General features: G+C 41.3%; 1 protein-coding gene across 1 annotated transcript in view; it reads left to right on the top strand.

Annotated features, from left to right (window-relative positions):
* The window catches only part of LOC143760658 (cytochrome P450 1A3-like), an 86404-nt gene that overhangs the window by 4240 nt on the left and 57748 nt on the right, over positions 1–24416 (top strand). The window contains exons 2-5 of the mRNA XM_077249043.1: positions 11985–12796; positions 16055–16178; positions 21319–21408; positions 21952–22075. Coding sequence (XP_077105158.1) covers positions 11999–12796; positions 16055–16178; positions 21319–21408; positions 21952–22075 — 1136 coding nt within the window. The 5' untranslated portion in view covers positions 11985–11998. The remainder of the gene's footprint in view (positions 1–11984; positions 12797–16054; positions 16179–21318; positions 21409–21951; positions 22076–24416) is intronic.

The following is a 24416-nucleotide window of genomic DNA, read 5'->3' as shown; positions in this document are numbered from 1 at the left end:
GATATGTGTCCAAGGTCTCTTCGGGACAGGCAAGGGCAAGAGCAAACCGCTGGCACGAGAACAGCAAGGCTTAGCTCGAGCACAAGTCCCACAGGACTGCACAAATGACCGCACATCCCTTGACAAGGAAGGCCACCAAAAGGACCTGGCCACCAGATCTCTGGTGCCAAAAATTCCCGGGTGACCTGCCAACACCGAGGAATGAATCTCGGAAATGACTCTGCTGGTCCACTTATCCGGGACAAACAGTCTGTCAGGTGGACAAGACTCAGGCCTATCAGCCTGAAATCTCTGCAACACACGTCGCAGATCCGGAGAAATAGCTGACAAGATAACTCCATCTTTAAGAATACCAACAGGATCAGCGACTCCAGGAGCATCAGGCACAAAGCTCCTAGAAAGAGCATCGGCCTTCACATTCTTTGAACCTGGTAAATACGAGACAACAAAATCAAAGCGGGAGAAAAACAATGACCAGCGGGCCTGTCTCGGATTAAGGCGTTTAGCAGACTCGAGATACATCAGATTTTTGTGATCAGTCAAGACCACCACACGATGCTTAGCACCCTCGAGCCAATGACGCCACTCCTCAAATGCCCATTTCATGGCCAACAACTCCCGATTGCCCACATCATAATTTCGCTCGGCAGGCGAAAACTTCCTAGAGAAAAAGGCACAAGGTTTCATAACAGAGCAACCAGGGCCTCTCTGCGACAAAACGGCCCCTGCCCCAATCTCCGAAGCATCCACCTCAACCTGAAAGGGAAGTGAGACGTCAGGCTGGCACAAAACAGGCGCCGAAGTAAACCGGCGTTTCAACTCCTGGAAAGCCTCCACGGCAGCAGGAGCCCAGTTAGCTACATCGGAGCCCTTCTTGGTCATATCCGTCAAAGGTTTCACAATGCTAGAAAAATTAGCGATAAAACGACGGTAGAAGTTAGCGAAGCCCAAGAACTTCTGAAGACTCTTAACTGACGAGGGCTGAGTCCAATCAAGAATAGCTCGGACCTTGACTGGGTCCATCTCCACAGCAGAAGGGGAAAAAATGAACCCCAAAAAGGGAACCTTCTGTACACCAAAGAGACACTTAGAGCCCTTGACAAACAAAGAATTTTCACGCAAAATTTTAAAGACCAACCTGACCTGCTCCACATGCGAATCCCAATTATCAGAAAAAACCAAAATATCATCCAGATAAACAATCAAAAATTTATCCAGATACTTCCGGAAAATGTCATGCATAAAGGACTGAAAAACTGAAGGCGCATTGGAGAGCCCAAAAGGCATCACCAAGTACTCAAAATGACCTTCGGGCGTATTGAATGCGGTTTTCCATTCATCACCTTGCTTAATGCGCACAAGGTTGTACGCACCACGAAGGTCTATCTTGGTGAACCACTTGGCACCCTTAATCCGGGCAAACAAGTCAGACAACAGCGGCAAAGGATACTGAAATTTGACAGTGATCTTATTTAAAAGCCGATAATCAATACAAGGTCTCAAAGATCCGTCCTTTTTTGCCACAAAAAAGAATCCCGCACCAAGAGGAGAAGAAGACGGACGAATATGTCCTTTCTCCAGAGACTCCTTGATATATGAACGCATAGCGGTATGTTCAGGTACCGACAGATTAAACAGTCTTCCCTTAGGAAATTTACTGCCTGGGATCAAATCTATAGCACAGTCACAGTCCCTATGAGGAGGCAGTGCACTGGACTCAGACTCACTGAAGACATCCTGATAATCAGACAAATACTCCGGAACTTCCGAAGGCGTAGAAGAAGCAATAGACACAGGCAGGGAATCCCCATGAATACCACGACAGCCCCAACTTGAGACTGACATAGCCTTCCAGTCCAGGACTGGATTATGAGTCTGTAACCATGGCAGCCCTAAAACAACCAAATCATGCATTTTATGTAAAACCAGGAAACGTATCACCTCGCGGTGTTCAGGAGTCATGCACATGGTAACCTGTGTCCAATACTGCGGTTTATTTGCTGCCAATGGTGTAGCATCAATACCCCTAAGAGGAATAGGATTTTCTAATGGTTCAAGAGTAAAACCACAGCGCTTAGCAAATGAGAGATCCATGAGACTCAGGGCAGCACCTGAATCTACAAACGCCATGACAGGATAAGATGACAGTGAGCAAATCAAAGTTACAGACAGAATAAATTTAGGTTGCAAATTACCAACGGTGACAGGACTAACAACCTTAGCTATACGTTTAGAGCATGCTGAGATAACATGTGTAGAATCACCACAGTAGTAGCACAAGCCATTCCGGCGTCTATGAATTTTCCGCTCATTTCTAGTCAGGATTCTATCACATTGCATTAAATCAGGTGTCTGTTCAGACAACACCATGAGGGAATTTGCAGTTTTTCTATCACATTGCACCGAATTAGGTGTCTGTTCAGACAACACCATGAGGGAATTTGCGGTTTTGCGCTCCCGCAACCGCCGGTCAATTTGAATAGCCATTGCCATAGTATCATTCAGACCTGTGGGAATGGGAAAACCCACCATAACATTCTTAATGGCTTCAGAAAGGCCATTTCTAAAATTAGCGGCCAGTGCACACTCGTTCCAATGTGTCAGCACGGACCATTTCCGAAATTTTTGGCAATACACTTCAGCCTCGTCCTGCCCCTGAGACATAGCCAGCAAGGCCTTTTCTGCCTGAATCTCAAGATTGGGTTCCTCATAAAGTAAACCGAGCGCCAGAAAAAACGCATCAAGATCAGCCAATGCCGGATCTCCTGGCGCCAGCGAAAAAGCCCAATCCTGAGGGTCGCCCCGTAAGAACGAAATAACAATTTTTACTTGCTGAGCAGAATCTCCAGATGAACAGGGTCTCAGGGACAAAAACAATTTACAATTATTCACGAAATTCCTAAACTTAAACCTGTCTCCGGAAAACAGTTCAGGAATCGGTATTTTAGGTTCTGACCTAGGATTTCTGATAACATAGTCTTGTATGCCCTGCACACGAGTAGCCAGCTGGTCCACACTTGTAATCAAGGTCTGGACATTCATGTCTGCAGCAAGCATAGCCACTCTGAGGTAAAGGGGAAGAAAAAAAAAAAAAAAACTCAGAATCTTCTTTCTTATAATCCCTCTTCTGCAATGCATTAAACATTTAATACACTCCTGGCAAACTGTTATGACCCCAATGGCGAGGGTCTCAGAGGAACGTGGAAGTCTGCAGAGTACAAAAATCCAGCTCATAGGGCAGTGGTAACTGGGTTGACCATATATCTACTCCTAACGCCAACACTAGAAGTAGCCGGGGATCATTCCTACGTTGATTCTAGATGACACGCGCCAGCCGGAGAATCTAGCTACCCCTAGTAGAGGAAAACAAAGACCTTTCTTGCCTCCAGAGAAGGGGACCCCAAAGCTGGATAGAAGCCCCCTACAAATAATGACGGTTAGGTAAGAGGAAATGACAAACACAGAAATGAACCAGGTTTAGCACAGAGAGGCCCGCTTACTGATAGCAGAATAAAGAAAGGTAACTTATATGGTCAACAAAAACCCTATCAAAATCCACACTGGAAATTCAAGAACCCCCGAACCGTCTAACGGTCCGGGGGGAGAACACCAGCCCCCCTAGAGCTTCCAGCAAAGGTCAGGAAATAGATTTGGAACAAGCTGGACAAAAATACAAAACCAAAACAAATAGCAAAAAGCAAAAGGCAGACTTAGCTGATATAACTGGAACCAGGATCAGTAGACAAGAGCACAGCAGACTAGCTCTGATAACTACGTTGCCAGGCATTGAACTGAAGGTCCAGGGAGCTTATATAGCAACACCCCTAACTAACGACCCAGGTGCGGATAAAAGGAATGACAGAAAAACCAGAGTCAAAAAACTAGTAACCACTAGAGGGAGCAAAAAGCAAATTCACAACAGGGAAAGTTGAGTGAGGGAGAAGCCAATTAATAGAGTATTACAGTAGTCAAGGCAGGAGTAGATCAGGGCAACAGTGAGGGTTTTTATTGTTCCCATGGTAAGAAAGGGTTGGATTCTATAGATGTTCTTTAGGTGTAAGTGGCAAGAGCAGGCAAGAGATTGTATATAGGAGTTGAAAGAAAGATTGTTGTCAAACATAACACCCAGACAGCGTGCCTGCTGCCTAGGTGCTATTGTGGTGCCACAAGGAGAGGGAGATGTCAGCTTTAGTGAGGTGAGTAGATGGTGGGAGCAGAAGAAGTTCAGTTTTGGAAAGGTTGAGTTTCAGATAAAGAGCGGACATATTGTTGGAAACTGCGGATTGACAGTCACTTGTGTTCTGTAGTACAGCAGAGGTAAGGTCAGGGGATGATGTGTATAGTTGTGTTTCATCAGCATAAAGATGGTACTGATAACAAAATTTGCAGATGGTCTGTCCAATTGGGGCCATGTAGAGAGAGAAGAGAACAGGGCCCAGGACTGAACACTGAGGGACCCCAATAGTGAGAGGAAAAGTAGAGGAAATGGAGCCAGCAAATGATATGCTGAAGGAGTGGTCAGAAAGATAGGAAGACAACCTAGAGAGAGCAGTGTCCTTTATGCCTATTGATTGGAGCATAGCAAGTAGTAGATGGTGATAAACAATGTCAACAATGTCGACAGCTGCAGAGACATCAAGAAGAATGAGCAAAGAGTGATCACCATTACATTTTGCTTTCAAAAGGTCATTTGACTTTGATGAGTGCAGTTTCTATAGAATGAGTGTAGAGGTAACAGGTAAGGAGGGAGTAAATCAGGCACTCTAAGAGTTTAGAGATGAAAAGGAGATAGGAGACTGGTCTGTAGTTATTTGTGCAGGATGGGTCGAGAGAGGGTTTTTTAATAATGGAGTAATGATAGAGTGTTTGAAAGAGGGGAAGATACCAGAAGAGAGGGAGAGATTGAAGATTTTAGTTAGCTGAGTAGTGAAGACTGGAGAGAGAGACTGGAGTAGGTGTGAGGGAATGGGGTCAGTAGTGCATGTAGTAGGAAGAGAAGAAGAGAGGACCCTGGAGAATTCTTCTGTGACAAGGTAGAGAGTGAGCCAGAGGAGATGTGGGGAAGGACTGGAGTTGTGGTACTTGGTGCCTAGAAGCTGATTTCCTAGCAGATGTTTTCTATTTTCTCAGTAAGGGAGGCCAGATCATCAGCACAGATGTCTGTGATAGGGGCCTGTGCTTTCGGACTGAGGAGAGAGTGAAAGTTGTTGAAGAGTTTTTTGGGATGTTTGATAGTGAGTACATCAGGGTGATGAAGTATGTCTGCTTGGTGAGATGAAGGGCAGAATTATATGTTTTACTCTGTGTTTGTAGGTTCTGAGGATGAGGGGTGCTACTTGGTCCAGGGTGCTTCTGAGAGTGTCATTGTAGTGATGTACAGCCAGATCAGGACAGGAAAAAGAGGAAATTGTGGACAGTGATGAGTGTAGGGGGTCTGTAGGTGTATGAGAGTTAATGTCTTGCAGATGTCTGAATGTGTGGTAGGTTACAGTGTTCTGGGGTGGGCGAGAATTTGTGAGCGTGAAGGAGAGAATGTTGTGGTCAGAGACAGGAAGAGGTGAGTAATCTAGGTAGGAGATTGAACAGAGCCAAACAAAGAACGGATCAAGGGTGTTATCATCTTTGTGTGTCTCAGAGGTTGAGAGCTGTGAGAGGCCAAGAGAAGCGGTTAGAGATAGAAGCTGGGATGCAGATGGGGAAGTGGGTGTCACAATTCCTCCACTCAGTGAGTTGTCTGTGTCTTGATTGACAGCTTGGCTATTAAATCATAGGATAGGCTTGCTGGGCTGTCGGTGCTTTGATTGACAGCTCAGCTGTCCAATCTGTGACTGGGAGGTGCAAACCTTTCTCCAGGATATTCTGGCGATTGCCCAGCTACTTAACTGAGCTGGCTGCCCCTGATCCCTGCCAGACTTAGTTTGTCCTTGTTGGTGAGCGTTAGCCTGATTCTGTTGCTCTGAGTTTGGATCTTCTGCTGCCTGACCCTTTGGACCATGTTCTGACTATCCCTTTGTCTTATTCTTTGGCTTTTGATTCACTATTTCTTGTTACTGACCCTGGACAGTGACCTGACTAACGCCTTTGTGTTTTCCCTTGGCTATCTATGTACTCTCTTCGTATTGACCCCGGAAAGTCAGACTCTTATGCCTCACGATCTGTCTGTGAGTAGTCATTAGCATCACGGAGGGGCTGTTTATGGGGATGTTGAAGTCTCCCAGGATAAAGATTGGTAACACAATGTAAAAAATGCACCAAAAGCTCATTGTGGGTACGTAGCAGTAAAATCTGCACCTCTAAGGCTATGTTCCCATGATGACCTTTTGATGCTTTTTTGATGTTTCAGAATTTCTGCATCTATTAGTTAAATTAGGCTACTTGTATTTTTCTCAATGCATTTTTGAATGCACTCTTTTGTTATGTTGTTATCGCGTTTGTGATATTGCAGATTTTGTCTCTTTTTGGTATGTCAAATTTTAAATAAAGCTTCTTTGTTTGTACACTTCCTGATATTTGTCTTTCATAAAACTTTATTGATATAGTCATGTGCAGATTTCAAGCATTTTATGTTTCCACTTCAGAAATGCACTAAAAACATATATGTGTTTTTCCTGATATCCTACAGCTAATGTACAGGGAAAATCCACATTTAAAACTTAGCATACCCTCAAGAGAAATTGACATGTTTTGGCTTTGAAAACTGCACCATAGTTTATGGTGCGTAAAGAGAAATAAAAACATTGGGTGTGAGATTTCTGTAAATCCCATCCGCATTGCTGGAACCGTAAGACGCTGTGTCATTTGCACAATGAAAATGTGAGGAGGCCAGGGTGGTAGTGGTGATGAGGAGCTGCTGCACTGCCACACCCTGGCACCCCACAAAGGAAGCACAAAGTCCCATCTGTTGTGTGTGACAAATATGAAGCAGAATACTCACTTTAGATTCCAGGGTTTCTTCTGATTCTGCACTCTTCTTGACCCCACATTCACAGTTCAGCCAAATTACTCCAGACTCCATGTCCTTTCTCAACAGTTCAACTTTACTTGGAAACAGAGTTCTTGATACAGAGGTAGCACAGTTCATATACAATAACATTCCTGGAACTTTCCCTGCCTTCTATGACAACTTCCTTCCTGAAGACACTTGTATCCCTGTATCTTCCGACAGCCTCTGTCCCACAAACAGTCCTTTTCTCTTCTGCGGCATCCGTTCCCTTAGATCCATATACTTCCTCCCATTCCCCTTGTCCGGTTTCAATTGGAAAAGGTAAAAGGCTCGCTCAGCTCTTCCTAGTCCCGGCTGTAGGCCCCGGATCCTCTTTGAAATGGTTACTTCATTAGATGGTGACCACTTGTACACTTCTCAGCCTCATTGCCTCAGTAATATTCACTCCCACGGCTATCTGTCTGCTCTCTCTCACTGCTTCATCACTACTCCTCACTAAACAGGCAGTCTCACCACTATATCCCACTGATGTGTAATACACCCATCTCTAACTCCTCCCAACTGGAAAACCCCTGCTTCTAGCTATACTTGGTCTGGCACTCTCATCCACTATCTTAATTGTGCCCCACTAATCTATTCCCAACATTGTCCCATCCTATTACTACCCTTCTATTCTATCTTCCATATCTTTCCCTAAAACTATGACAAGTAAATATAAAGTACAGGACAGTATAATAACATCAAGCAAATATAATAAGGTACACAAAACTCAATGGAACAGCATATATGCAATGCCAACACGGTCAGGGAAGGGAGATGCACATGGCGGCCTCTGTCACCCCCTTAGAAAAATACGCAGCCTACCCAACAGTCAAGTCTGTACCCAGACAATATACATAGTCTAAGGCCTCGCTATAGAGTCCAGTACTGACATGTAAAATTACACTTAAAGGACAGATGGACAAGCAAATTCTATTGCTGATACCAATCCTGTCAGTGCACACATAATCATCCCCATCCAATTATCCATCCTAATAAGATATATTTCTATGTGGCATATATGCTGCAGACTTCCTGTCATAAAATTGACCTCTTGTTTCTACATAGAGCTGAGAAGGAATCAGCTAGTCAGTTTTTAATAATATGATGTCATAGACCTAATGGAGAAAAGAAGAATTAACTGAGTAGAATGGCAAAATTAACAATTGTAAGTACACAGTTCACAGTGCTATATAATATGATGACTGCAATATATTAAGAAGAATATTGACGGGAGGAGTGCTTCTTTAATACGGACAGCACATGGAGTGCACACTGATGTCATTCGTATGCTGCCTGTGTTTTTCATCGACCCATAGACCTGTATTGGTACTTTTCATATATGATACAGGAGAATAACGGATATGTTTCTGTGAAAAAACGCAGATGTGTGAATTGCACCATAGTTTATATTGGGCAGGACGATGACCCAGCGGTTAGCACTGCAGCCTTGGAGTCCTGGGTTCTAATCCCACCTTGGACAACATCTTCAAGGATTTAGTATGTTCTCCCCGTGTTTGCGTGGGTTTCCTCTGGGTTCTCCGGTTTCCTCCTACATTCCAAAGACATACTGATAGGGAATTTAGATTGTGAGCCCCATCGGGAACAGCTATGATAATGTGTGCAAACTGTAAAGCGCTGCGGAATATGTTAGCGCTATGTAAAAATAAAGATTATTATTTAAATTATTATTATAATGGTTCTGTCTGTGAAAAAAACAGTACATGTACGTTCAACATGGACATCTGAATGAGGCCTCACAGTACCAGAACAGGAGCGTAGTGCAGCAAGTCTCAGTACATAGATTCTGCACAGTGCCTGGGCTGGAGGAGCAAATAGGACAGTGTCACAGAGCTGCACATCCCTGCCCCTTCCCCCATCCCTGCCAATCAGGTCCAGACAGGTCAGGGTCAGGGATCACAGTATACTTTTATTTTAGGACCCTGGAGCCTTGTCCTTTGCTGCCTCCAGTACACAGGTAGTAAGGGAGTACTATATTACGGATATGCAAGGAGCCTGACATCTACACCAGAGCTCCAGTCCTCTATCATCATGTGAAACAATTCTCTCCCCATTTCCAGGGAAATAATGTTCTTAGTTCTAAACCTCCTGCCCTCCCATCCCCACAATAGGAGCACAGCAAGCAGTATTTATGCAGAGCTTTTGACCCTCATTCTATACATCAGCAATGCACTTTCATTTTCTCCCTGCCCTCCCTTGTAGCTTATAACACAAGGCGAGAAACAAAACAGGGAATTTATATATATATATATATATATATATATATATATATATATATATATATACAGTACAGACCAACTGTTTGGACAAACCTTCTTATTTAAAGATTTTTCTGTATTTTCATGACTATGAAAATTGTACATTCGCACTGAAGGCATCAAAACTATGAGTTAACACATGTGGAATTATATATTTAACCAAAAAAGTGTGAAACAAATGAAATTAAGTCTTATATTCTAGGTTCTTCAAAGTAGCCACCTTTTGCTTTGATGACTGCTTTGCACACTCTTGGCATTCTCTTGATGAGCTTCAAGAGGTAGTCACCGGGAATGGCTTTCACTTCGCAGGTGTGCCCTGTCAGGTTTAATAAGTGGGATTTCTTGCCTTATAAATGGGTTTGGGACCATCATTTGTGTTGTGCAGAAGTCTGATGGATACACAGCTGATAGTCCTACTGAATAGTCTGTTAGAATTTGTATCATGGCAAGAAAAAAGCAGCTAAGTAAAGAAAAACGAGTGGCCATCATTACTTTAAGAAATGAAAGTCAGTCTGAAAAATTGGGCAAACTTTGAAAGTGTCCCCAAGTACAGTGGCAAAAACCATCAAGCGCTACAAAGAAACTGGCTCCCATGAGGACCGCCCCAGGAAAGGAAGACCAAGAGTCACCTCTGCTTCTGAGGATAAGTTTATCCGAGTCACCAGCCTCAGAAATCGCAGGTTAACAGCAGCTGAGATTAGAGACCAGGTCAATGCCACACAGAGTTCTAGCAGTAGACACATCTCTACAACAACTGTTAAGAGGAGACTTTGTGCAGCAGGCCTTCATGGTATAATAGCTGCTAGGAAACCACTGCTAAGGACAGGCAACAAGCAGAAGAGACTTGTTTGGGCTAAAGAACACAAGGAATGGACATTAGACCAGTGGAAATCTGTGCTTTGGTCTGATGAGTCCAAATTTGAGATCTTTGGTTCCAATCACCGTGTCTTTGTGCGACGCAGAAATGGTGGACGGATGGACTCTACATGCCTGGTTCCCACCATGAAGCATGGAGGAGGAGGTGTGATGTGTGGGGGTGCTTTGGTGGTGACACTGTTGGGAATTTATTCAAAATTGAAGGCATACTGAACCAGCATGGCTACCACAGCATCTTGCAGCGGCATGCTATTCCATCCGGTTTGCGTTTAGTTGGACCATCATTTATTTTTCAACAGGACAATGACCCCAAACACACATCCAGGCTATGTAAGGGTTATTTGACCAAGAAGAATAGTGATGGTGTGCTATGCCAGATGACCTGGCCTCCACAGTCACCAGACCTGAACCCAATCAAGATGGTTTGGGGTGAGCTGGACCGCAGAGTGAAGGCAAAAGGGCCAACAAGTGCTAAGTATCTCTGGGAACTCCTTCAAGATTGTTGGAAGACCATTCCCAGTGACTACCTCTTGAAGCTCATCAAGAGAATGCCAAGAGTTTGCAAAGCAGTCATCAAAGCAAAAGGTGGCTACTTTGAAGAACCTAGAATATAAGACATCATTTCAGTTGTTTCACACTTTTTTGTTAAGTATATAATTCCACGTGTGTTAATTCATAGTTTTGATGCCTTCAGTGATAATGTACAATTTTCATAATCATGAAAATACAGAAAAATCTTTAAATGAGAAGGTATGTCCAAACTTTTGGTCTGTACTGTATATATATATCTATATATATAATTGTCTAAGGGTTTTTCTGTCTGTCTGTCCTGGAAATCCCGCGTCTCTGATTGGTCGAGGCCGCTAGGCCTCGACCAATCAGCGACGGGCACAGCATGGCGACGATGATGTCATAAAGGTTGCCTCGACCAATCAGCGACGGGCACAGTCTGCCGCGAATTCGCCTCGACCAATCAGCGATGGGCACAGTCTGCCGCGAATTCTAGAATCATCATTGTCCATATACTACGGGGACATGCATATTCTAGAATACCCGATGCGTTAGAATCGGGCCACAATCTAGTATATATATATATATATATATATATATATATATATATATATATATATATACACATATATCACCAGTAGGTGGCGCCACCCCCGCATGGTCTGTGGTCTAATTAAGCTTCGGCACCATGGGACTTTACTTTTGAGGAGTTGACGGCATCTTTTATATTAATGACCTATGCTTAAGAGAGGTTACCAGTATAAGATTGAAGAGGTGCAAGGTGTCGGACCCTCATTAATCATCTGTTAATAACTCTGGCAGCGGTAAGTTAACAGTGTATACCAGAGTGGAGCACCACAGCTCCGCACAGTGTTCTGTGGCAGATGCCGAGTACTGCAATTCAGCTGCTATACTTTTCATAAGAACTGATTTGCAGTACTTGATAGCAACTACTAACAGCATATGGCGCTGCGGCGTTCTGCTTCACATACCATATACATCCGGATGTCGAAGATGATAGCTGTTCGGTGAGGGCACAAGGTGTTGGACAACCAGTGATCTTATATTGATGACCTATCCTAAGAATGAACACAGAAGTACTGGAAAGCTCCATTAAATCTATGGTGTTTCCCTATTTTCTCTTGAGAAATCCATGTTTGCTGTTTTCTAACATGCTATAAATAAGGGCATCAGCATTTATATGCATGTTGTGATATTTTTGAAGACATTTTTGGAGCCCCTCATCTTGGTTAAATTAATTTTCTGTTTAATAAATGTAATATAAACATAGTCGATACTACCATATTAACCTGTCTTCACATTATTTACTTGTTTAGGAGGATCAGTCAACATGTTTGTTCTTACAAGTGTGGAAATCACGTTAGCATTAGTGACATTTTTTATTGTCCTTTTAATAACAAAGAAAATCTGGAGAAAAAGAAAGCTTCCTCCTGGCCCTTGGGGAATACCAATTCTGGGGAACATGTTACAAATAGAGGAACTTCCTCACTTGACATTCATTAAAATGAAGGAGAAGTATGGAGATGTATTTCTTCTCAAGCTAGGCTCGGTGCCAGTGGTGGTAGTGAGTGGATTGGAGACCGTCAAAAAGGTTTTACTAAAACAAGGAGAGCAGTTCGCTGGTCGTCCAAATCTTTACACTTTCAGCTTGAATAATGACGGAACAAGTTTGGCATTCTCAGAACATTTTGGAGATACTTGGAAACTCCATAAAAAGATCGCTAAAATGTCTTTAAGAGAATTTTCAAAATCCTCTAGATCTTCATTATCCCAGAGTCTTTTTGAAGAGTTTGTGTCTGCAGAATCTGCAGCCCTTGTGGAAACACTGCTGATGAATTCTGAAAAGGGCTACTTTGATCCATCAGACAATATCACATATGCTGTAGCCTGTGTTGTCTGTGCTTTATGTTATGGAAAGCGCTACAGTCATGATGATGAAGAGTTTCTTGGAGTCATCCAAATAAATGAAGAAGTCCACAAGGCCTCAGGTTCTGCTGCACCAGTAGACTTTATTCCTATTTTACGTTTCTTTCCGTTGCCTGGAATAAAAGCACTACTACAAGCAATTAAAAGATATAACAACTTTACGAAAAATCGTGTAAAAGAACATTATGAGACATATAACAAGGTTTGTAATAATCATATGTCAATTATTCTTAAAGAAGTATTATCATGTTTTTATATTGCTTTGGTTAATTAGGCTGCCTGGCTCTCCTGCTATAGTTGCTTTTATCTTACATAGTGTACAGCTTGTTTATATTTAGCTAGGCTATCCAATTGTTCAGAGAGGGTTCATTCTAGGAGAGGAGTTAACTCCTAACATCCCAATCAGCACTCTCCAGCACATTGATTTCTATACAGAAGTTAGATGCTCACCTCCTTCTCCCTCCCTCTTAGCTCTTTACAAACTACTCTTCCAAATCTAGCCAAATAACCAGCACCCAGCATCAGCTGATTCGAGTGCAGTTCTTCTAATTACAGATCTCACTTTGTGTGAACAGGTTGCCTTCTCGTAGCTGGAGGGCACACATGAATTGGTCAATGGATGCACGTAGTACCTACATTTGATAAATATATTCGTTATAGTAGTAATGCAGTTTAATTTTCATAGTCAATGATTGCAAACATCTTACTGTGTACAGAGTGCTGTTGTAATCTTTGTAAATTAGTTTGTCACGTGAAGAATAACCATCATTATACGGTAATTTTTATTTCATAAATCAAAAGAACACATGGAAATAAACAACTCTAATATATCTTATCAGATAAATCTGTTTCCTTCTTCGTCAGGACTGAGAATTCATTCTTAATTAGGGTGAGATCTGTATTCAGTATGGAAAGATTTTTAGATTACTTAGATAGGAGATGGCAGTTGTAGTTCATTCAGCATGCTACTGCCATTAATTCAATACGCTAAAATATTTGCACTATTTGAATAGTACATGTATTCCCTATGGAGGGCACACTTCCCATGTAGTATAGTCACACTATCACAGGAGAGGGCAACAACACCAATCAAGTTAGTGCTTTGTATCTCTATCTTTAGAGGACATGCCATCACTTACTGATCTGTAGTGGTCCAACTACTGGTGTCCCAATCACAAATAATCTTCATAATGAAGGAACAGCAGTGATGGCTAAATAATTACTAATTACTGTCCTTTCTTCTTGCAAGTAAGTGTAACTAAATACTTGTAACCTCCATAAACGATTCCCAAAGCAATTATTTTCTTACAAACCTGTGTCTTGCTGTTCCTATATCTTTTTTCTCTTTTATGTATATTACCATTTCCATTGTCAATAGTGTGTGTTCCTACAGTCAGTCATTATCTGCGCTGATTGAACTTTGCTTGGAAAAACTGTATAGAAAAAGAGAATGGTAACACCCAACTGTCATTTTTTGCCAGAGTTCTAAAATTCTAAGAGCTCCTTACCAGATTCTGAGTTTGTTCCTTTAGTCAGTAGATGTCTCAAAGGTCAGACCAGACACAATATGCCGCATATGTTTCAGATATTAACACACTTTTAACCCCTTAATGACTTGTGATATATTATATCCATCATAAGTCATCTCCCTTCTTTTAACTTGGGCTTGCATGCCAAGCCCACATTTTTTGCTGACAGATAACAGCTCACGTATTCAGCCATTCTCTTCCTCTAAAAGCTGCTGTGGTGAAAAGCACCTTCCATGGCTGCTAACCTGAAAAAATCCGCTGTCAGCCTTTGACATCGGAATTAACAGTGTGCTGCCAGGGGGTGCACCATTCTATCCCCTCACTGGCGCTCCTGTGACGTGATCTTGGGATGCCAATGTGTTGCCATACCATGACACAGTATTCCTGTGAAGACCAGCCAAGGGGTGACATTCATAGGAGGCCATGATTTCCACTATATACTGCATTGCTGAGACATATATAGCACAAGGCACAAGTGTTCAAATGATCGCAACATCAAGTCCCCTAATGGGACAAATAAATACACGTTTATGTGAAAAAAAGTTTAAAAAAATGTGAAAAAAATAAGTTCAAATCACCCATCTTTTCCCCCCCTTAAAATCTAAGAAATAAAAAAACTCATATTTGGTACAACTGCATTTGCAAAAGTCTAATCTATCAAAATATAATATCAAATAATCTGATCGTAAACACTGTAACGAGAAAAAAAAATCAAAACTCCAAAACTTTTTGCCTCTGCAACAGAAAACAAATGTAATAACAGGTAATCAAAACATTGCATCTACCCCCAAATAGTTTCAATAAAAACATTGGTTTGGGGTGCAAAAAACAAGCTCTCATACTACATATCCCAAAAACTGAAAATGCTATGGCTCTTGTAAAGTGGCAAAAAAAAATGTTTCTACAAATTTCTGAATTTCTTTGTTCGCTACTTAAATAAAACAAAAATGATACAAGTTTGGTACCTACGTATTCGTACTGACCTGGAGAATCATATTGCCAAGTCAGTTTTACAGTAAAATCAACACTGTAAATAAAAAGAAAACAAAAAACAGTTGCAGAATTGCACTTTTTTTGCTATTTTGCCATACTTTGATATTTTTCCCACATTCAAGTACATCGTATGTCATTTAAAAGTACAACTCATCTCACAAACAACAAGCCCTCACACGGCTATATCAATGGAAAAATAAAAAAGTTATGGGTCTTGGAATAAGGGAAGCAAAAAGGAATACAAAAAAATGGAAAGTCTCTCTACCCTTAAGGGTTTAAACTCACAATATATTGGCAGTATTAACAATCTAGTTAGGGATAATAATATATCATATAAAAAATCTATATTATTGTATAGCTCTTGCTAACATCAATTCTACAGATAATGGGTTTGATTCATCAAAGCTTTTTTCAACAAAAAAAAAAACCTTTGAAAAGTCACAATTTCCTTGCTCAGTTGGAGGATACTCTAACAAAGTGGGAGGTGCTGGGGCAGGATGGGGAGTTATGGGGCATGGCATCCTCCACTCATCAAACTCGTTATTCGCTACACCTCAAATCTTACTACAGCAAAGGTTGGAGTAAGATTTGTGGTGAGGTGCACAAAGTGGTGGATGTCACTATGCGCTTTGACTGATTCATTAAGAGCATTAGCCTATTAATGAATGAGGGATGTCCACTCCAAATTTAGAGAAGCACCCCAAATGCATCCAAGTGAACCTTTTGTAAAAGTTATAAAGTGAATGTTTATGATCTTTGTTCTATGCATAAAGTATTGACGTTCAAGGGCCCAAATATGACAACTAGCTGAAGAAAAGTAACGATTTAGGTTGCGTTTTCGTTTTTATAAACTTTGCTAGTCTAAATGCATCACAGCTTTATTCAAAAATTTTACCTACTTTTCTGCGTTTGCATTTACTTTTTTTTATTTACTACAGGATCGCATAAGAGATATCACTGATGCGTTACTCTACTGGTGTAGACGGAGACAATCAGATGATAAGTTATCTGCTTTGTCAGATGCCCAGATTCTATCCACTGTGAGCGATATATTTGGAGCAGGTAAATAATTGTAATTCAGCTCTTGTCTTTTACCACATATTTAGAATATAATCACGTATTTGGTTGCAAAGTGTGTAAGTAAAAAGCATTGTTCTCAAGGCTCTTTTATGAGGCCTGACAATTGTTCTGAAAAAATCTAATTTCTGATTATCGTCTGGCATATAACTGCCACCGATCACCTGACGAATGAGTAATACTTTTGTTCATTCCAAAGAGAAGGTATTGTATGCTTTACTCCACTCCATCCAAAAGTGGGCATTGTGCTTGGTGATTTACAGCTTACATAAATTGCTTAGCCATGGAAACCCATGCCATGAAGCTCCAGGGCTGGCGATGACCATAGTCAAAGATTAGAGTAGTCTGGCTCCAACCTCTTTTCTCAGAGTCGCTCCAGGTGACTGACAGGTGAACACATATGGGTGAGACCTGTCAATCAACTGGAGAAGTGACCCATTCTTTCACAAATGTTTGTAAAGGCAGACTGACTATGGGGTGGATTTTATACATATGTGACAATGGGACTGAGCAAAGAGAACAAGGCCTGGGGATCCAACGGTGATCCAAAGATACGAAGATCGGATGGGTGGTAGTGAGGAGTGATTGGGCCTGTGTGATAAGTTTAAGGATTTATTTTTACATTTTTACGGCCTCTTATGGTTCATAAAAATGGAATCCAGCAGCTGCCATTTTGCGGAATCTCTGTGAAAGTAAAATACAAAAAAAATCTGCATTTTGGCGATTGTGCACTTTTGGAAATTTTGAGTAGAATTCAATTTCACTCTAATTTATTTGCTCATCTCTAGTGAAGACTTAAGGTGGAGGACCTCGAGAGCAAAATTCCCTTCCTTTAAGCTAGGGATGATTGATTGCAATTAGAGATGGGCGGACCCGAACAGTAAAGTTCGGCATCTGTACCGAACATCTGCTTTTTGGGCACAGACACCGATCACAGACTTTACCAGGAAGTCCGTGTTACTGTTCGGGTTAGGCTACTTTCACACTAGCATCGTACGACGCACGTCGCAATGCGACGTTGCGATGTACCGACGCATACTGTGCAAGCGCCGCACAACGGGGGCAGCGGATGCAGTCTTTCAACGCATCCGCTGCCCCATTGTGAAGTGCGGAGTTCCGGCTGCGCATGCGCAGTCGGAAATGCTGGACACGACGCACCAAAAAACGTTATATGCAATGTTTTTTTGTGCCGACGGTCCGACGCAACACGACGCAACCGTCGCACGACGGTTGCGACGTGTGGCAATGTGTCGCACTGCGTCGCTAATGCAAGTCTATGGAGAAAAACGCATCCTGCAAGCACTTTTGCAGGATGCGTTTTTTCTACAAAACGACGCATAGCGACATGCAGTGCACCACGCTAGTGTGAAAGTAGCCTTAGGCCCCCAAACACCAGGTCTTGCTGTCATGTGCATGCCCCCAGCTGCCAGTTTTGCCTGGCTGGTTATTAAAAATACAGGGAAACCCACCCTAGTTTTTCTTTTTAATTATCTATTTAGAGCGCAGGTGACAGCTGATGAAAACTCCCATCCTGTCATTTGACAGCATTGGAACCACGACTGTCTGACAAGTGGTAATGATTTTATCACCGCTCAGAAGCAGTGATTGACAGCGTGACAAATACGGACCCCCCATTCAAGTTAATGGGGTCTGGGTTCGGGTCCGGGTCCAGATACTATTCTGGTATCCGAACCAGAACTTTTTATAACTGTTCGGCCGAACCCGCTGGACCCGAACATCCAGGAGTCCACCCATCTCTAATTACTATCAAAATAATTTTCACTATATCCACTAAAGATAATTCTAAGCACATAAAGAGCACAATATTTTTCTATGTGAGTTTTCTGATGTGGAAATTTAATTGCATACTTCCCAACATTCACATTCAACTAGCTCTAAATAACTCTATATAATTACCACAACATAGAGTACACTATGCATATGTAGCTACATGTGTATGCAAATATACCTAAAAAGAGGTTTTCCCACGAACAATGTTCATTTTAATCAATGCATCTTGGAATAATAATAATTTCCACAATTAGATGTGCTGAGATAATCATATAAATATGCCCCTGCTATGTACTGTGTTCTAGCTGTGTCTGACTGTGCAGGAATGTGGCATGATTATACCACAGCTTCTGGGCAGGGGGGAAGCAAAAAAGTATACAGACATGACAGTACAAGATCACAAATAATAATTTTTTTTGGGGGGGTAAAACATTTTTAAAAAACAGGCAGTAAAATGTATTACATCACAAAAAGAATCAGCAGCGATACCTTGCTGTAATGTTTGTATAGTCTTTTACATCCTCCCCTGCCCAGAAGATGTGGTATGATCTAACCATGTCACTGTACAGTCAGACACAGCCATTACATGGTACACAGTAGGGGCACATGTATAAGATTATCTAAACACATCTTATAATGGAAATTATTATTATTCCAAGATGTATTGATTAAAATTATCTTTAAAATTCTTTGTGAGAAGTCCCCTTTAACCACTTCCCAACCTTGGACATGCACGGACACCATGGCTGGTAGGTACTTTCCGACCTTGGACGTACTGGTTATGTGATTGCTAAAATGCGGCACTGTGACCGCCGTCACAGTGATCACATTAGAGTGCCTACTGATTCCCAAAGCAGGGCACCTGGAGACATTGTTCCAGGGAGTGGCGACACCCCCTGCAACTATAATCACTGTGATTGGCTGTTCATTTCTGAACAGCTAATCGCAGCATTTTCAGTGTTTCAGGAAACAAGGTTACTTAAGGGGGGTTCCACTGTGTAGGCACATCAGGGGCTCTCTAAATGCGACACGACGTTCGCTCTTGATTCCAGTCAATTTCATGTTCAAAAGTCAAACAATGCTCCTTCCCTTTCAAACTCTGTCGTGCGCCCAAACAGTGGATTTCCCTCCTCATATGGGTTATCGGCGTATTCAGGAGATATTGCACAACAATACAACAATTTTTGGGATCCATTTTCACCTGTTACCCTTGAGAAAATAAAAAAATTGAGGCTAAAAGCATGTTTTTGTGGAAAGAATGTGATTTTTTATTTTCACGGCTCAATATTATACATTTCTATGAAGCACTTGGGGGTTCAAGGTGCTGAACACACATCTAGATAAGTTCCTTGAGAAGTTGATTTTCCAAAGTGGGGTTATTTATTTGGGATGTTCACTGTTTAGGCACATCAGGGGCTCTCCAAAAGCGACATGGCATCCGCTCTCGACTCCAATTAATTTTGTGTTCCAAAAGTCAAATGAGCTCCTTCCCTTTTGAACCCTGCCGTGTTCCCAGACAGTAGACTTATGCCACATACGTGGAATTGGCGTACTCAGGAGAAATTGCATAACAATTTTTGCAGTCCATTTTCTCCTGTTACCCTAGTGACAATCTAAAATTTAGGACAAAAGCAAATTTTTGGGGAATTTATTTTTTATTTTCAGCGTTAGAAATGTCTGTGAAGAACTTGGGGAATCAAGGTGCTCAGCTTACAACTAGAAAAGTCCCTTAAGATGTCTAGTTTCCAAAATTAGTTCATTTGTGGGGGGTTTCCCTTGTTTTAGGCACATCAAGGGTTCTCCAAATGCGACATGGCATCTGCACTTGATTACAGCCAATTTTGCGTTCAAAAGGGCAAACATCTCTGGAATTTTTTTTCACCACTTAAATAAAAAATAACCTAAACTTTGCTAAAAAATTTTTTTTAAAAAAATTGCGCCATTTTCCGACACCTGTAGCATCTCCATTTTTCATGATGTGGGGTCGGTTGAGGGCTTATTTTTGGCGTGCCAAGCTGACGTTTTTAGTAATACCATTTTGGTGCAGATACATTTTTTTGATCGCCCATTATTGCATTTTAATGCAATGTCATGGCGACCAAAAAAACCATAATTTTGGCTTTTCAATTTTTTTTCTCGCTACGCCGTTTAGCGATCAGGTGAATCATTTTTCTTTTTATTGATAGATCGGGCGATTCTAAACACGGCGATACCAAATATATGTAGGTTTGATTTTCTTTTTATTGTTTTATTTTGAATGCAGCGAAAGGGGGGTGATTTAAACTTTTATATTTTTTGTATTTATTTCATATTTTTTTTCACATTTCTTTTTTACTTTTGCCATGCTTCAATAGCCTCTATGGGAGGCTAGAAGCTGGCATAGCCATGATGGGACCCGATCATGTGACGGGGGTCGGCGATGAGCGCATTTCCGGCCGCGCGGCTGGAAGCAGTAGTTAAATGTCGCTGTTAGCGTTTGACAGCGGCATTTAACTAGTTAATAGCGGTGGGTGGATCGTGATTCCACTCACCACTATTGCGCGCACATGTCAGCTGTTCAAAACAGCTGACATGTCGCGGCTTTAATGTAGGCTCACCCCCGGAGCCCACATCAAAGCAGGGGACCTGACCTCGGATGTACTATCCTATCCGAGGTCAGAAAGGGGTTAAAGGGTTAATAAACATTTTGAATATGCTTTTGAGCACCTTAAGTGGTGCAATTTATAGAATGGTGTCACTTTTGGTCAATTTCTGTATTATAGGCCCCTCAAGGTCACTTTAAATGAGATGCGGTTCCTAAAAAAAGGGTTTTGCAAATTTATATGGAAAAATGAGAAATTATTGGTCAACTTTTATCCCATAGAACTTTTATCACTTAGAAAAATAAAAAATTGTGCTGATGTAAAGTAGACATGTGGCAAATGTTATTTATTAACTATTTTGTTGGATATATCTCTCTGATTTAAGGGCATAAAAATTCAGTCTGTAACGTTTGAAAACTACAAGTCATATCAAAGAAATTTTACCACTATCATGAAGTACAATGTGTCATTAAAAAACAGTCCCAGAATTGGTGGCATCCATTGAAGCGTTCCAGAGTTATTACCACTTAAAGTGACAATGGTCAGAATTGTAATATTTGGCCTGGTCATGAAAGTGAAAACAGGCTTTGGTTGTAAAGAGGTTAAGGACATCTCTTTATGAGAGGGTACTCATCTTAATATGTCGGTATTATTTCTGAAACATCTAAATTCAACCAATTGAAATAAATTGAACTGTCACATCTCATCATCATTATCATTTTTTCATTATGATTTATTTCTATCACTTTTAGGCTTTGATACTTTGTCTTCTGCTGTACAATGGTCATTCTTATATTTGATTAAATATCCAGAGGTCCAAGACAAAATTTATCAAGAAATAGGTAAATTGCATTCCATAATTTTCCTTACTATATATGTGTTATCTAAATTGTTCATGTTTGCAAGAAGGTTTCTGAGAAGTAATTCATTACAGAAGCAAAATTACTTTGTCTATGCTGTACGGAGAATATAACTATCACCTACAAGGGCTTTTTCGGGCAGTAATATTGAAGCTCTATTCCTTGAAAAGGCTATGATTTTTGAGTGAGTGGTTGGGATCTGAGCTCCCCCATCAATTTGTTGACAGATTTGAAAGCAGTAAACTAGAGAGCACTAGACCACCTTATTATTTGCCAAGTCGCAACATATGCACAGGCACAGAGAATTGCATGGTGCTGCACATAGGTAAACTATACTGGAGACCTTTTGATCATCGCAACACCACTGTCCCTTTTTCAGCTGATTAATGAGGATATGTTTCTGTTTTTCTGTTACTTCTGAATGGCAACCCTAGCGATCAGTATTTATGCAAATTTGCGTTATTCTATCTACACTACTTTTAATATTTCAACTACATGTATTGATGAATTCTCTCTTAATTGCAGATACTCTAATTGGAGCTGGTAGAGTTCCAACATTTGATGACCGACACAACCTACATTATACAGAAGCGTTTATGCATGAGGTCTTCAGGCATTCATCATTTTCTCCATTTACACTACCACATTGGTAAATTTTACAAAAATTATTCAGAAACTCTGTATATCACATGCAGTCTTTGGGTTATGAACTTGATAAGTTCTGTAGGTTTGTTAATAACCTGATTTTGTATGTAAAAAAAAAACAGCACTCACCTTAACGCTAAGATCTCCAGTTGCTCCCATGCTCCCTACTAGCCATCCATTCCTCCTCTTTCCACCATAGCATGCTGCATTGTTGGCCTCTTCACTATGGGCCAGGAATACAACATCACAATCTTATGATGCACAGAGACCTTTGGGATCGGGATGTGGCCAGAAGTGCTGGCCTATAGTAAAGAGGCCAGAGATGCGACACATGACGGTGGTCAGAAGAGGAATGGGTGATGGGCAATGAGCAGTAGGGCAGCCAGAGAGGAGAGCGATGAATTGAGTATTATTATTTTTTTCAGCATCCAAAGTTCCTAACTTGAGGTTGTGCATAAGTCGAATGTTCATAAATCATAGACTACCTGTATATATATGTAATGGTTATTGGTAATGGTTATTCAGTAGTGTAAATGTGATATTGCTATACATCAACATCATAAGCAAAACCAAAAAGGAGCTGGCACATCTGTTGGTAAAAATGTAATATGTAGGTGCATATTCATACTGTGGCCATTTAACAGACAAAATCTTGGATAAAATCAAAATGAGCCATTATCCTGCAGTAAATAAGCAAACATTAGTAATAGTACATGTAAATAATATATGGTACCTAGTTGATCAAAAATGTGTAAAAGCTATCCCACCTTAACAAGGTGTACCCAATCAGGATGGTACCTATCTCATGAAGTTCACAACACTATGTGTCAGAGGATTTCAAAATAGACGGGGGCAGAGCAGGAACTAGACCTGACTTTTCAGACACCTGCCCATGAAAAGCTATATAGACAAGATGTACAACACACAGGGAGGACCCACACCCCTGCATGTAATAAGTGCAAAAAATTAAGGGTGCTTTCACATTGCATTCTTTCACCCATTTTGTTGCCCAATCGTGACTTACATCTGAACCAATTGAAAATGGGATTCGGACTCATGTACTGATGAGGCCATAGACTATAATGGTGCCAAAAGAGTGATTGTGCTCTCTGCTGGTGTCACGACTATGTTGTCGGGTATTCCGGGACCAGGGGCTTCTTCCTTGTCCGTACCACTAGGGATGTCAGATGCTGGTACCTACATCCTCTCTTTAGGACCATAATAACCCTTCCAGTGTACCAGATACTGAAACTGTTCTAAGATGAAGCAAAAATCAATGATCTTAGCTATTTGAAATTCCAAATTTCCATCCACAATGACCGGAGATGCCACTAGCGGAGGTGGTATGGAGGACGCAACATATTTTTTGAGTAGAGAACTATGAAGCACATTATGAATCCTAAAGGTGGGGGGCAAAGCAAGGAGAAATGCTACGGGATTGACAACGGCCACAATCTTATAGGGACCGATGAACCTGGGAACCAGTTTCCAAGAGGGAACCTTTAACTTAATGTTCCTTGAGGACAACCACCCCAAGTCACCAGCACACAGGTCCCAACCCGCCAAACCTCTCCGATAACCCACACTCTTTTATTTGGACCCTATCTTCCTCAAATTATCAAGAACCCCTTGCCACACAGACATAATTGATGATCAAAACCATTCTTCTTCAGGTATTCCTATTAAATAAGCTGAACTTTGGAGGAAATCAGTATGCCCTGAATAACGGGGACTTACCAGTAGACTAATGACAAAAAATTATTTACCTTGAATTCAGCTGCAGGTAAGTAGATAACCCAATCCTATTGATTCTGAGACAAAACACCTCAAGATTCTAATTAGCATGTTCAGTTTGCCTATTATACTGCAGGTGAAATGCTGAAGAGAATGGCAGATGGATCCCCAAACGAGTGCAAAGTGCTCTCCAAAATTTGGAAATAAGCTGCACCTCCGATCAGAAACATGATCCCATGTAATTTTACAATCTCTCTGATGAAAATCTTGGAGTTAGGTAAAGCTGGTAGTGCAAGGAAATGTGACATTTTACTAAATCGGTCCACCAACACCAAAATTACAGTGCTACCTGAGGACATGATAAAATTGACAGATAAATGAGTGCAAGGTCTCCTGGGAATCGCCAATGGCTAAAGAGACCCAGACTGATGAGTATGAGAGGTTTTAGAAAATAAATACACAGTGCAGGAGGCTACATACACACCTGACCACTAAATTGCCGAGTAAGAAGATCTGTGGTGGCTTTATTACCCGGATGTCCGGCCAACACCAAATCATGATGCTCACTAAGAACTCCCAGACAGAGAATCACAGGTACAAACAGTTTACCT

Source organism: Ranitomeya variabilis, chromosome 1 (genome assembly GCF_051348905.1).
Source record: "Ranitomeya variabilis isolate aRanVar5 chromosome 1, aRanVar5.hap1, whole genome shotgun sequence".
Lineage (NCBI taxonomy): Eukaryota > Metazoa > Chordata > Amphibia > Anura > Dendrobatidae > Ranitomeya > Ranitomeya variabilis.
This window is presented reverse-complemented; position numbering and strand designations above follow the sequence as displayed.